Source organism: Crocodylus porosus, unplaced genomic scaffold, assembly GCF_001723895.1.
Source record: "Crocodylus porosus isolate Cpor-Errol unplaced genomic scaffold, CroPor_comp1, whole genome shotgun sequence".
Lineage (NCBI taxonomy): Eukaryota > Metazoa > Chordata > Crocodylia > Crocodylidae > Crocodylus > Crocodylus porosus.
In genome coordinates, this window is record NW_017728886.1 from 231493112 (window position 1) to 231506734 (window position 13623).

At 40.3% G+C, this 13623-nt stretch overlaps 1 protein-coding gene across 1 annotated transcript in view; it reads left to right on the forward strand.

Annotated features, from left to right (window-relative positions):
- Nucleotides 1-13307, forward strand: part of PTDSS1 (phosphatidylserine synthase 1) — a 55440-nt gene extending 42133 nt beyond the window's left edge. The window contains exons 9-13 of the mRNA XM_019550797.1: nt 768-833; nt 6639-6738; nt 8112-8180; nt 8693-8762; nt 9950-13307. Coding sequence (XP_019406342.1) covers nt 768-833; nt 6639-6738; nt 8112-8180; nt 8693-8762; nt 9950-10059 — 415 coding nt within the window. The 3' untranslated portion in view covers nt 10060-13307. The remainder of the gene's footprint in view (nt 1-767; nt 834-6638; nt 6739-8111; nt 8181-8692; nt 8763-9949) is intronic.
- Nucleotides 13308-13623: the final 316 nt, after the last annotated feature.

The following is a 13623-nucleotide window of genomic DNA, read 5'->3' on the forward strand; positions in this document are numbered from 1 at the left end:
ATTTGAGCATTTCACAAGCTTTTATATTTGTTTGCACTCAAAGAATCCCGGTTAGTTAGGAAAGGGCTATTATCCCATACAAATAGAATTCTTACGTCTATGCTGGCAGAAAGCATTTTCTTTAGTTGTATTACCTAACAGTACCTTCCACTCACAGGTTGTCAGAGTATTTTAGGGAAGAACTTGCACTTTTCTGCTATTGGTGCTGTACATATTCTGAGAATGAATGAATGAAGGAGTATACTTACCCATGCTGAACCCAACATCAGAACGCAATCTTTTCAGAATAGTTTCAGAGTGAGAGCTGGCCATAATCTGGCATTTGTTTTCTTGTTTTCATTTGTTTTTTTTAAAACCCACTTTGGACTATTTTTTTTAAGACTGTTGCACTATCAGTGTACTACTTTTAACCTCCCAGGTTCCAGTGCACACTCTTGGGAACAGCTGTGTTTTAAAATGGGGAAAATAGCTCCAAAGCTTAGAGCATTGAGAATTAAAATAAAATTTATTCTTTAAAATTTGTTATGTCTAAGATTGGTCTATGGCTTGAATTTCTCACTGGGATTAACCAGTGAGAAATTCAAGCCATAGACCAAGTTTGTCCTAGAAAAGTGAAGTAACCTTAGTAGGCCAGCATGTATTAGCTGGGTGCATAAGTTGTTAAATCATCAGTATTCTGCTTTATAATGTGTACATATGACAGCAATGTTAACCATTCTTGTTTTCAGCTTCATTAAAGAATTCTCTTATCTTGTTTCTGTTTGCAGGCAATACTATGCCTACCTCACAGACACACAGTGCAAAAGGGTAGGAACTCAGTGCTGGGTGTTTGGGTAAGTGTTCTCATCTGTCAGAAGTCTTAGCAACGTAATGCTGCATGCCGTATTTTTATTGTTTTTAAGTGTCAGCAATATGCTCAGTGCAGTCCTAGCTATGATGTGAAGCTAGTCTTTGTTCCACATTGCTTTCAGGCTAAAAGATGGGCATAAAAAAGGCTCCTTGGGAGCTGAAGAAAACAGAATATTAGATTTGAGGGATGAGGAGACAAGGGAAGGAAGCTATGTAAGGGCTATGGTGTGATAGGACATCTGCATTCTTTTTCTACTTAACTACTGATGACTTGGCCTCAGCAAATTACTTACCTCTAAGGGCATTAATTTTAAGGCTGCAAAGTGATGCTTGCTTATTGTCAAGAATATGGAAAGCTTAAATTAGAGAGCAGACTATGGTCTTGTATGAGGCCACAATTTCCTTATTTCAGTCACCATTACCTACATGAGAACAACATTTTTGGTCCATAATAAACGATAATAATTTGTATTCTGATAGCGCTTAAGAGCTTGAGTTGGAAACCAAAATCCCATTGTGCAAATGTTTATACATCCCTTTAGGGTCCTTTGGCAAAAGATGTTTTGTGAATGCAAAATATTAAAAGATAAGGATTATTTTTGTAGCTGTTCAGATACCATGTTATCTTGCAAGATGAATCTTTTTCTGCATAGAGAGAATAAGCTTTCCTGTATTTATTTTGTCCAATATTTTTTCTCCACCATCAACTGTAGATAGATTGCTGGTTAACAAATCTTATATTTGTAAGTAAACGTGAAAATTAGTCTTCAGTTACCTGTCTTCTGGCACAGTATGCTTCCTACAATGTCAATAATTAAAATATACTGTATTACAGAGCAGTATACCTAAAGTATGAAGCAGATCCAGATCTCTGAGCTGGGCTGCAGTGAGTTTGGAATTTCCAGTACAATTATTAGGATGGTACAGCTGCATGTTTGTGGCTCTAAGTCATATACAAATAAGGAGTGAAGCCTCTGCTCTATTTGATATCCTCACAGGATGCACTGTCCCTATCATTCTTTAATGCAGTTGTAGAAAAAAACATTACAGTTGCTGCAAAATTATTAGGATGGGCTGAGTTTATATAGCCTGCCCTTCCATTTTGGATATGTTAATAATTGGCTGTAGAACAGACAAAAAGGATGATACTAAGCATGGTTGGAGACTTAAAGGAAGCAGCAAGAAAAATGGGATTTAAGAGCTCTTTGCGTAAACTACCAGTGATGGGGAGAAATAAGTGCCTGACAAAGTAGTGGGCAGCAAATTGTGAAACTAACTGAGCCTCATTTGAGCCTACATTTCCAGGGCAGGAGTTGTAGGCTTTGAAGCCATGACAGCCACACAAGTCTGAAAATTTAGAGGGGGTGGTGGAGTGGCAATGTTCATAGCTGCTCCCTTGCTGCCAAATTTCCATGGGGAGCACTATGTACTAAAGAGCAACAGCTCACCAGGTTGCACCAACAGACTCACCCTGTGTGCTGATGCCACACCACTCCACTGGCCTGTAAATCTGGAGGGATAAGCACCGCTGCCTTAGGGTTAAAAGTGAGCAAAATAACCAGTCATCAGGCATAACTATTTTATTACTAGAGAAAGATGTTTGTAAACAAGGCAAACGTGATGAAAAATGGTTAGCTCTACTATGATTTTTTTTCAGTTTCTCTCACTTAACAGTGATTTTTTTTTTTTAACTTCTGCCTCTGGGGGCATTCTTCTGTATATAGGCTTGGAGCAAAATGTATAGTTTACCCCTATGGGAGGACAGCAAGGGAGGGGCCTGGGGCAGTGCAACTCCAGCCCCTCTTCTGCTGTCTGTCTGGACATGTGCATGCAGTCATTGCTACCAAGGAACCTGGCCATGGGCTCCAGAGCTCAGTGCAGCTGTCTGCAGCCTCCTTACTGCCTGCCACAGCCAGCCCAGGCAGTAGCAGGAAGCTGGCTGTCTGCAAACAACTGCAACAGGCTCTGGAGGACCACCACTGGCTCCACAGTGCCAGTGGTAGCTACATATGCACCTCCGAGTGGATGGCGGGGTAGGAGCCAAGGCTACACTGGCCCAGGCCTCTCCCCCACCATTCACCCAGAGGCATGCGTGCAGCCACTGCTGCCATGGTTCTATGATTCACATAAAAGCTCAGCTTCTAAACCAGTGGTTCTCAACCTTTTTAGACTTAAGGGACCTCTTGTTCGACTCAAGGTACCCCTTGGAAAATACAAGCTCTTAGTTTTCACTCATCTTTTAACTATAGGTTAATAATAAAGCAATTCTTGTGTTGCAAAGAATTCAGAATGATAAGACCCCTGAAGGGATCTCAGAGAGAATCATAGAACCAGAGAAGTAGGGCTGGAAGGGACCTTTAGAGGTCATTTATTTCAGCCTCCTGCCTGAGCAAGCATCGTCCCTATCCAAACCATCTTGTACACTGCATAATCTAAACCATACATAAGATTACCATCAACCCTAACAACAGAGACCTAACACCCTAACCTGCCACAGATAAAGTAGGGGAACCACAGCAGCCAATGCTCTGCTTCTATGAAATGATGTTAATATATGCACAAGAAATCCCAGCTAGAAGGCCATGCTCCCCACTACAGGAAGGCAAAAATCTTCACAGTCCATACCAGTCTGACCATGGGGTAAAATTCCTTCCTGACCCCAAATGTGGCAATCAGTCTAACCCTGAGCAGAGAGGTAAGACAAAGAAACTGCCTAATTTTTTGTAAGGATTAAACTTCTTTTCAAAAATGGATCAAGAAATGAAGTGAATGTGTGCATACTAATGGATCAGTCACTAACCAATGTATGTGTTGCATGTTTCAGACTGAAAAAAACACCATCGCAAGAGCCTGGCTCACCTTGCTGTAATGGAGTAATTGGAAATGTTGCTCTTGGAAAGACTAAAAGTTAGCAGTAGCTTTCAGGGCCCTGCTATATGTATGAAAAGTGGCAATGTTTGCAACCCATAAGAACAGGGGTCAGCAGTCCCCCGGTACATGTCACAGCATGGCACGTGAAGACATTTTGCTTAGCATACTACAGCTGGCCCAGGCCGGCCACAGAACCCGGACTATTTGCAGGAGGCAGCTGGAAGGCTGCAGCCCTGCTGCAAGCAGCCCAGGCTCCATGGCCAGCAGCAGCTACCCAAAGCCTGGGCCAACTGCAGCTGGGAGGCTGCAAACCACTTGTACCTGGCTCCTGAGCCCTAGCCAGGCTCCATGGCAGCAGTGGCTGCACGCATGCCTCTGGGTAAATGGTGGGGGAGAGGCCTGGGCCAATGTAGCCTTGGCCCCTACCCCACCATCCACTCAGAGGTGTGTATGTAGCTACCACTGGCACTGTGGAGCCAGTGGTGGTCCTCCAGAGCCTGTTGCAGTTGTTTGCAGACAGCCAGCTTCCTGCTACTGCCTGGGCTGGCTGTGGCAGGCAGTAAGGAGGCTGCAGACAGCTGCACTGAGCTCTGGAGCCCATGGCCAGGTTCCCTGGTAGCGATGACTGCATGCACATGTCCAGACAGACAGCAGAAGAGGGGCTGGAGTTGCACTGCCCCAGCCCCCTCCCTTGCTGTCCTCCCATAGGGGTGCATGTGCCTGCTGCCACCATGGAGCCTGACTGGAGCTTTGAAGCCTGGTACAGCTGCACCAGGCTTCAGAGCCCTAGCATCGGCTCTGTGACAGCAGCGACTGTATGCATACCTCAGGGCTCAGGACAGGGAAGGGGCTGGGGCAGCACAACCACCCGGAGGTATCCACCCAGAGGTACACATGCAGCTGCCACCAGCAACAAGGATTGAGCCCCTCACAGCTCCCCCATTGTCTGCCCCTGGCACACCAAGTCAAGGCATGGGTGGAGGTTGGGGTGTTTTTGGCACTCTGGCCAAAAACATTGCTGACCCTTACATTAGAATAGAGAGGAGTGGCTAACAACCTACCAGTCCCCTTTCATCAAGTTGGGAAAAAAGTCATTCTTAACATAGGGGAAAAAATTATCATTTGAATGCATGTAGAAATTGCAGTGAAATAAGGCTGATAATACAGTTAATAAATTAAGAAGAAGATTCAGTGAAATTCAGGATGAAAAGGATCTAAAAAGAAGTCTTCAGAAACATTTTGTTCTTCTCTCTTCTACATCGTCTTTAGTTGGTGCTCATTATTTTACCTAGCCCAATTATTTTTTTCCTTGTTTGGTTTAATAAGAATGGTTATTGTTATTAAAATAAAGGCTTTTCTTCATGACCAACTATACCAAGTTTTGGCAAGGAAATGAGCTACTGTCCAAAGACAAAAACAATTCTGATTCAGTAAGAGGTCTGATTGTCACATCCAAAGTTCTGTGCATCTGAATAGCTCTTATTCCACCTATTAGGCCCCTAAACACGACCCTATTCTACCATGCTTGAACCCTTACAAATATTAATCTAACAGGTGGTATTGTCATGTGCTTTTTTGTGATTTAGTCTTAAGGCTAAGATGACAGCGATTTTTCAGGGGCTTGAACAGAGTGCAGTAGCATTATGCTTGGTGTCCAACACACGGAGTAAGATCTGGCCCTGAGAGTACAGGTTGCATACACCAGGTATTAGATCTACAAACAGCATTGGTAATACGATATTGCAGTAATAATACTGCAGCTTTGTAGCCTTCTGTTTGAAGATCTCATGGTTAATGAATTAAATCTAAAGAGCCTGTATTATCTCCATTTTTATGGATTGGAAAATTGAGGACTGCAGGTTAAGCTGTTTCCCAAGGCGTCAGTCAGGTTTATAATCCAGGTTTACTGACTTTCAATCCTGTGTTCTGTCCGCAGGACTATGGTGTCTCCCTGTGGTCTCATTTTAAAATTTAATTACTAAGGGACTAAACTTGCCAGGCTGGAAAATTTATGACCTATTTTAAATGGATCCCTTTGTGGAGAATATTTTTGATATAAAATGGCACCTCAAAAAGCTCTTTATGCTCCCAAGAGATGTTAAAACAATGGCACAATGAGACTGGAGGATTTTATGACCCATTTCAAACATGGTACCTCCTGCCATGCTGTTTACCCTGTCTGTACTTCCATCCACTCCCTGGCACCCCTTCTTGCCACCATGAGTTGAGGCCAGCTCAGGGAAAATAAGGAGGCAAGGTTTCTGAAGATTCCCCTATGTCCATGAGCTGGAAAAAATGTAAGAATGAGTGGATTGTTGACTGGTGAACCCAGCACCGAAGATGATTGTTGTTCTTATAATAACAAAAAAGGATTTAGTTTTTACAGCTATTTTAGTGTAAGGGTTTGCCTACAAATCTCAGGCTGCTGCAGGGAGGGAATGGAAATACGTACAGGGTAAATGGATTGATTGCTCAGGAGTTGGGGCTGCCTTGTCAATTAAAAACCTTCCTAGGCAGCTCTTATCTTGACTGGCCTAGGGTAAATAAATTGATTGTTATCAGTCTAGTGAACAGGTGTCTACAGAGCAACTGAATGTACATGGAGGTGCAATCATCGACTTATCCCTCCAAGTGTATTAGTGGGGGTGTGGGGAAGCCTTTATTGCCATTGCACATACTTCAGCTATTCTGTAAATTAACAAAGAAGTCCAGCTTGCAGGCCGTCAGCCCCATCACTCCTCATGTGTTCTTCACTTGAGGAGAAACAAGATATCCCCTCCCCTTCAAAATTTTTGCTTATGCTGCTGCAAATAAAGATTGCTACAGAGAGCCACTGCAAATCTAGAACCCGAACCTTTCTGTATTAAATCTTCTGTATTTGTTACCTCACCTTTTCCCCCACCTCTCTCTTCCCCCAGGGTCATTGCTTTCCTTGAAGCTATTGTGTGCATAAAGTTTGGACAAGATCTCTTTTCCAAAACACAGATATTGTATGTTGTGTTTTGGTTTCTTTGTGTGGTAAGTAAAATTTCTCTCTCATGAAATATGGCAGAGCATTGAGAGTCTGTTAATAACATCAGATACCAAAATCTACGTTGGCAAATGTTGGGTTTGACTGGTATCTCTCAAAGCATGGTTTCGCTAAAGTTTTTTTTTTTTTAAAGTAGATGTGTTTTTCTGTTTGTGTCATAATGGGATACAATCCTTTCATCTACACTTTTGAAGTTGACACCAGTTTTATTTGTTTTGTATTTTATAAGGAAAAATATTAGAAATATTCATGTCAGAGAAAGAGACAGACAAATAGACCCTTCTGGGTATAGAGAAACAAGTGCTCCCTTGGAGTGCTTTCAGAAGGGGAGGGGGAGCTTCTGCCCATGCATCATCATGCCCCAACTTTGGCTCTGGATGAAGCAGGGTTAAAGTAGGAGCAGTTTTGCAACACTGTGGCATGAAAGTTACAGTATAACAGCTGCTGCACAGTCCTGAACAACACATCTCCCTTTCTCTTTTGAAACTGCTTCAAGTGTATCTCTTGAGTCTTGTATTGCAACAGACTCCAGAATAAATACCTGTGCTTCTGTACATTAAAGGTTCAAATAAATTTAATAGCCATATATATATTCAGCCAGATCATTTTTATGCACTTTTCTTCCTTATTTCTGCATGGATGTGTGCAAATACAATCTAAAATAACCACTTTGACATTAATGCGTGCTCATCTTGCTGATCTTACCTAACTTGGAGTTGTTAAGTCTGATGCCAAACCTATGTATTATAACTAGTGAGAAAAATGTCCTTTTAATCAGGGGCCAGACTGCTATGAACGTATTTTATACAGGTTATAGGAAGTCAAACTTTTATTCCTTTCTTGGGGTCTGGCTTTATTCACAAAGGCCCCCTCCCTCAAAGTACTATACTGTGTAATTTTTACACTCAGTTTAAAATTGTATAAGTACTTTGCTAAATTGGAACACCCTTCATGTCAGCCCTAAATCTTTTCCACCCCTTAGAGTTCTTAAGTGCAATCATATGTTGCTTATGTGTTTACAGTATTGTAACTTTGCATGATAAGGTGTATAGTGTTGGGAAGGAATTACCAAATGGGGGCCTTGGGCCTACCAAGCTTATATACATGATAAAATATGTGCATATGAGCAGTCCCACTGAATTTGGTGAGGAAGAACTACTCCTGCCATAACGGATTGTAGAGATATCATGAGGATATTTGCATTTGTAAGTGCTCTTTGCTTAGTAAACAATATGGATTTACCAATGGCTTGTGAAACAAAGGGCCCGATTCTGTTGGCCATTCATTTGTTGCTGTTAAGCCAGCAGTGAATTTAGGTTGAGTTTGTAAACATGTTAAATAGCTCTTCTCTTCCTTACAGGCTTTTACTACTTTCCTGTGTTTATATGGCATGGTTTGGTATGCAGAATACTATGGCCACCGAGAAAAGGTACTTTGGGGGAGTCCATTTTCTTTCTTCATTTTAAATCCGTACAAAAAGCCAACATATATTTAAGTCTTTTAAAAACAAATAAAATGTTAAAAAAGAGGGGAAATAGATGTGATCCAGAGCTCATTAAAATCCATAGAAATTCTTCACAGAATTCTTTTTTTAGATCAGGCCCAACATTACTATAATCTGCAATCCAAGCTATTCAAAATAGGCCTGTGATTTTATCAGTGGGCTCTGGAAAACTAATGTCCCTGTCATATAGATGGAAGAATATTACAATACAAAGCTTTTTAACAGAACAGATCACACGTAGAAGCTGACATATGTTCCTCTTACATCAGTTTTTTGTGCTTCCTACCCAGGTCGGGGAACGGCTTTTACTGTTGTTAACAGTGTTTTATCAGAATTCCTATTGATGCTTTAAATCTGTCTAACAGGAAATGTTAATATAGAAGAGAGTGGTTACTAAAAGCAGCATCCCAATGACTTGTTCTTCTTGCTTTTTACAGACCCTGTCAGAAAGCGAAGACAGCCCATACAGCCCAGATGCCTCCTGGCTTCATTCTAAGTTCACAAAAGGTATTGTTACCTTTGTGGATTCATTCTCAGGGCTGTTCACTAGGAATGAGACTTAGTCTGTCCAAATGACACTTGAGAAGTCTGCACTACAGATTATTTGGTGCACTTGCACATGCCCACGGGTACAGGTATAGACTACCATGCCCACTGCTTTCACTGAATTCCTTTCAGCTTTGTTAGAATTTAACTTTTAATGTAACAAATAACCCTTCCTGCTGTTGTTCCATTCTGTCCTAATATTGAATTCTTCACCTGGAGAATTTAATGCACTTCATAACTAGGTCAGGCAGGGGGTCTACTGACCTTATCCACGTTTGGTTTCAAGTAAACATCTGAATGTGAAATATACTTTTATTCCTGCTTGTTAGTGAGCAGTCAGGGATGTGCCCTGGAGCTTATGTTCCTACTGCCACTCACCAAGTCAGTGCAAGGCTGATGACCACAGACAGCTTTTTCTCTCTCTATACCAAGTCATCTAGCTTGTCTTCTTTCCTTTTTCTTATGTTGCAGGTCAGTTGGGCAGCTCATTTTTTACTTGTTCTTTTGAAAGGCCCTTCTTATAAACAAGTTTAGCACCTAGAAGTTGCCTGTCAGTGCTTATACTACTGGAGTATTAAAAAGAAATTGCTCTCCATTTCATTTCTTGCAGTCCTGACACTGGACATAGTGCAACATGTTTCTCTTAGTTGCATGTACAGATTTTCTAGGTATTAATTTCTTCTAGGTTTGTTACTTAAAAGGGAAGCACCAGGTTTCTTTTAAAAACATACTTGTATTCAGATGGATTTTCCACCACATCAGAGGGAAAACTTTAATTTTTGGTTAGCAGCTTTTATAGCATCCCTAACTTCATGTACATTATCTGATCGTTTTCAAATTTTTTTATATAGTAAAATGTGAATGAGGCTAATAGTAGAGTGTATTGGTAATAAATATACCTCCCCATCTGCACAAGTCCAAGTGTGGGACTGCATGTGATAAAGATCCAGAAAAAGAAATATTGTAAAACCAACAGTCTTTTTTGTAATTAAGCCACTAGATGGAGTGCTAGTATCAACCAAATTTTACCATCCTGAAATAATTAATTCAAACATTACATGTCTAGAAAGCTTTTAAAACTGAAAAACAAAGAGACTTTTGGAACAGAGTAGCTGCAAATTTGAAGTGTATTTTTTATTTCTCTGTAGGTACTGAAGATAGTCCACCAAAACATTCAGGCAACAGCGAGAGCCATTCATCGAGAAGGAGGAATCGTCATTCCAAAACAAAAGTAACCAATGGAATTGGCAAGAAATAAGACCAGTCTTTAAAGATGTTTCAGAGTGTCCCTGAAGATGAGAAGGGAAACTGCACCTGGTTCTGAATTCCTAAGTGGGAGGTTACTAAGAATACAGGAGGAAGATGTGGGGGAGAAATGCTTTCAGTAATCGAAGGGCCTAGTATCTCTAAAAGTGGAGCCATCAGTGTATTGCAAACCATCGCCTGCTGTCACTTGCCACTCAGTGGCTTCAATCTGATTTCTTCAGCACTTGGCACTCAAAAACTAGTAGTATGTTGAAAAGTATTGTTTGCTCACAACAGGTATGGGATGGTTTATGTTCGGGTATTGCCGTTGTATTTTTAATGTCTTTATTAGTTAAAAATCAGTAACCCAAAAGTTAATGGACTGATACCCAGTTGGCTTGGTTTTGTTTTTCTGGTTTGTTTTGATTACTTTGTTTTGAAGTGCATGCAGTCTTTTGACAGCTCTGTCCTACATTCTCAGCCTGAGAACTAAGTTTTTTTATACTAATGGTTTGGAGCATTTTTTTTAAATTCCATACTTGTATCCAGTCAGTGATTTGATTTACAGACTTTCTACTTGGTGGCAGGCTTTTACCAACTAAGGAGTATGTCCAGGTTTCTTGGTCAAAGACTGAACTTTAAATAAGCTTTTCTTTTCTTCTCATTCTGTTACATGCTCTTATTTGTTCAGGCCTAATTAATATGCATACATGAAAACCCACTACAAAGTAGTGAGGACTTTGCCTACTGCCCCCAGGGACTGCTGTTATTTAGTTTTACTTACATTTTTCCCATTACTGCTGTGTATTTTCTGCTATTAACTGCATCAAGTGTTAAGTGTAGGATATCACTTAGACGGTATTCTTTCAGCTGTTTCATTATTTGTAATATACTCATGCCTTTATTTGCCTACATCTGAACAGTACCTAAAATGATTTCACTGTGTATTTTTTTTAAATAAGATTTATGGTAAAGGCTGCTTTGAAGGCTTTGGTATACTGTCATGCCTGATGATAAAGCAGCTTCTCCATGAAGTACTGTAGTGTGCCTGTTCTGTAAACTTTCAGTAACTTGTGAAGGTTTACTGTGTTCCTCAAGGGGTTAGCACAATGTTATTGTGCTAGACAGTGTTATTTTGCTATTTGCTAATATGCTATCAAATAGCATATAGCAAATAAACCACTTTTTGAAACATCCGTAATAATTACAATCATAGTCAAAATGCATATTACTATTTCCTAAGATGCTATCAAATAGCCTATAGCAGACAACCCTCTTTTTGCAACATCTGTAATAATTACCCACAGTTCAAGTAGGTAATTCGCATGAACTGCAGAGTGTAATGATCAATCTTAAATCAGACGTTCAATATCAGCTAGTTTTTATATTAAGTTATCAAGTTCTCTTAATTATTTTAGGTGCCAACTAGTTTTGGGGACCTGTAACCCCAAAGAGCTCAGAAAACCAGACAGGTTAAGCAAGAATCAATAGTGTTTAGAAGTCACATGCCCTTATAGTAACTATAATTTTAAATGTATCCAAGTAATGTTACTGCAGTTTGCCACAGGTTGCATACTATAAAATATGGTAAAGACCTCATAGGAGTGTATGATACAGTAAATAGGGGAAGCATCCTCTGTAATCAAATCAAGGACTATGCATGTGCCACAGATTATCAAAATTTTGAATGCACTTACCATGCTGCTGCCTAACTCTTTGGAAGCCCTTCCTTTTCTCAATCAAACACAAATGTGCGACTTCAGAACCAGTTTACCGTGGAAGCTGCTATGTCATTGTTGCTACATATCTGTTAAATGTTACATGAAAAGGTCAGGAAGATTTAGATTTACCTATAAATATTCTGTTTTTGTATTACCAGTGCTGAGTACCTTGGATATCCATTTGTTCTCTTCATGCTGTATACTGTTGAATGTATTTGCAACTTCATTTGGATATTCAAATATGTTGTTTCATATTTTTTCTGGTTATTAATTCAGTCAACTGAAAGACTGAAGATGGCATTGTGAAGTTGTTTTCTATTGAATCAGTACCAAAGCAAGTGTCAGGCTTCATCAGGTTGTTTTTAAGAACCACAGCTTTCAAAGGCAAAAGCCTGTTCTGTACTTGCAAAATGTGCATACACTCACAGCACACATCAAGCTCACCCTGGCCTGAGTAAGCTGGCTTCAAGTTCAGTTGTTCAAGTTCAGTTGTTCATGTAGTGATGCATGCAGACATTTTGCAAATGCAGAGCTGATGCTCGCCCCATGAGTTGTATCTAAAAATGTAAAAAGGGAAACACAAGAGAGTCACTAGCTGAAAGTTCTAATTTCTGGATGCTGGCCAGTAGAAAGTGAGTCAAGGCCTTCAGCTCATACCTGTGAAAGACATGTTGTCTTGACAATATCTTTTAAATGTTTCACATAAGAGTGTGTGGGGTTTTTTTTCCATTTCCTTTAAAAATCGGGGAGGAGGGGAGAAAGCATCAAGTCATTAGGTGCTGTTTGTAAAATGGCGCTTTCTGCACTGCCAGTAATCTTGGCTGAAATTAACAAGTGTTTTCACGGGTCATCTGCTGACTGACAGCTGCCATTTCTGGACCCTGTGTGACACTTGTCATGATGAATAACTTAAGCTGTTGTAACAATATCCTTATATCAAGAATTTTGCTGCTTGACCAGTGCACTGTCCTTCTTATAACCACTTTCTGTCTTTCCATATAGTCCACTCTTACCTTCCTGTCTTCCTTTCTCTCCTTTTTATTTTTTTATCCTCCAGTTTTAAAACATCTGCCCCCTGTCATTGAAGGGACTGAATTTGCCCTCTGGAGACAGTCCTTCGTGGCAGTCATTGAAGGAGGGCCAGTTCAGAACAACTTGGCAGAAACAAGGGGGCGGTGTCCACAGTTTACAACACTGTGAGTAGATTTAATAGCAATAGACAGTTTTCAAGAAAGAAAGCATGCAATAAACAGGAAGCCACCACAAGTAAATGGGACCAGCAGCTGCCAGTATTGTAGTTCAACGGCAAGTGCTTTAAATCAAGTATGGTGTCAAATGAAATCCATGGAGGAGTTTACTTTCCTTATTCATCTGTGACAAGAACTGTTTGGTGTTCTATCTATTAAAACCATGATATTTACTACATTTCTCACAAGATGGCACAGGAGTCACCCTGCATTTAACAGCATCTCCCATAGAATTGCTCTGTATCGATTGCAAACTACTGTATGTTGCAGTAACTCAGTAAAAAAAAAATCACCCCTATGTGTTTGTCATCTGTATACAATGGGACATTGGGGTTGATCATGTTACCTTTGAAGAGTAATTTTTATTCTGCCTCTTCTTGAGAGCTCACCAAATCCTCTCAAGAGTATTTCATGCATAGAAGTCTCACTGCAGTTGGTCACCTGGGAGGAACAGGCTTTTAAAATATGTATGGTAAAACCACAACTTTCTTTTATTTTAGATTATTTTACTTCAGATTTCCAGAATGCCAAATGAATCTTTCCTTATGAAAAGGCTTTTGATTTTATATTTCCAGTGTGTGTGACTCCATTCTTTCATGTTTACATAGT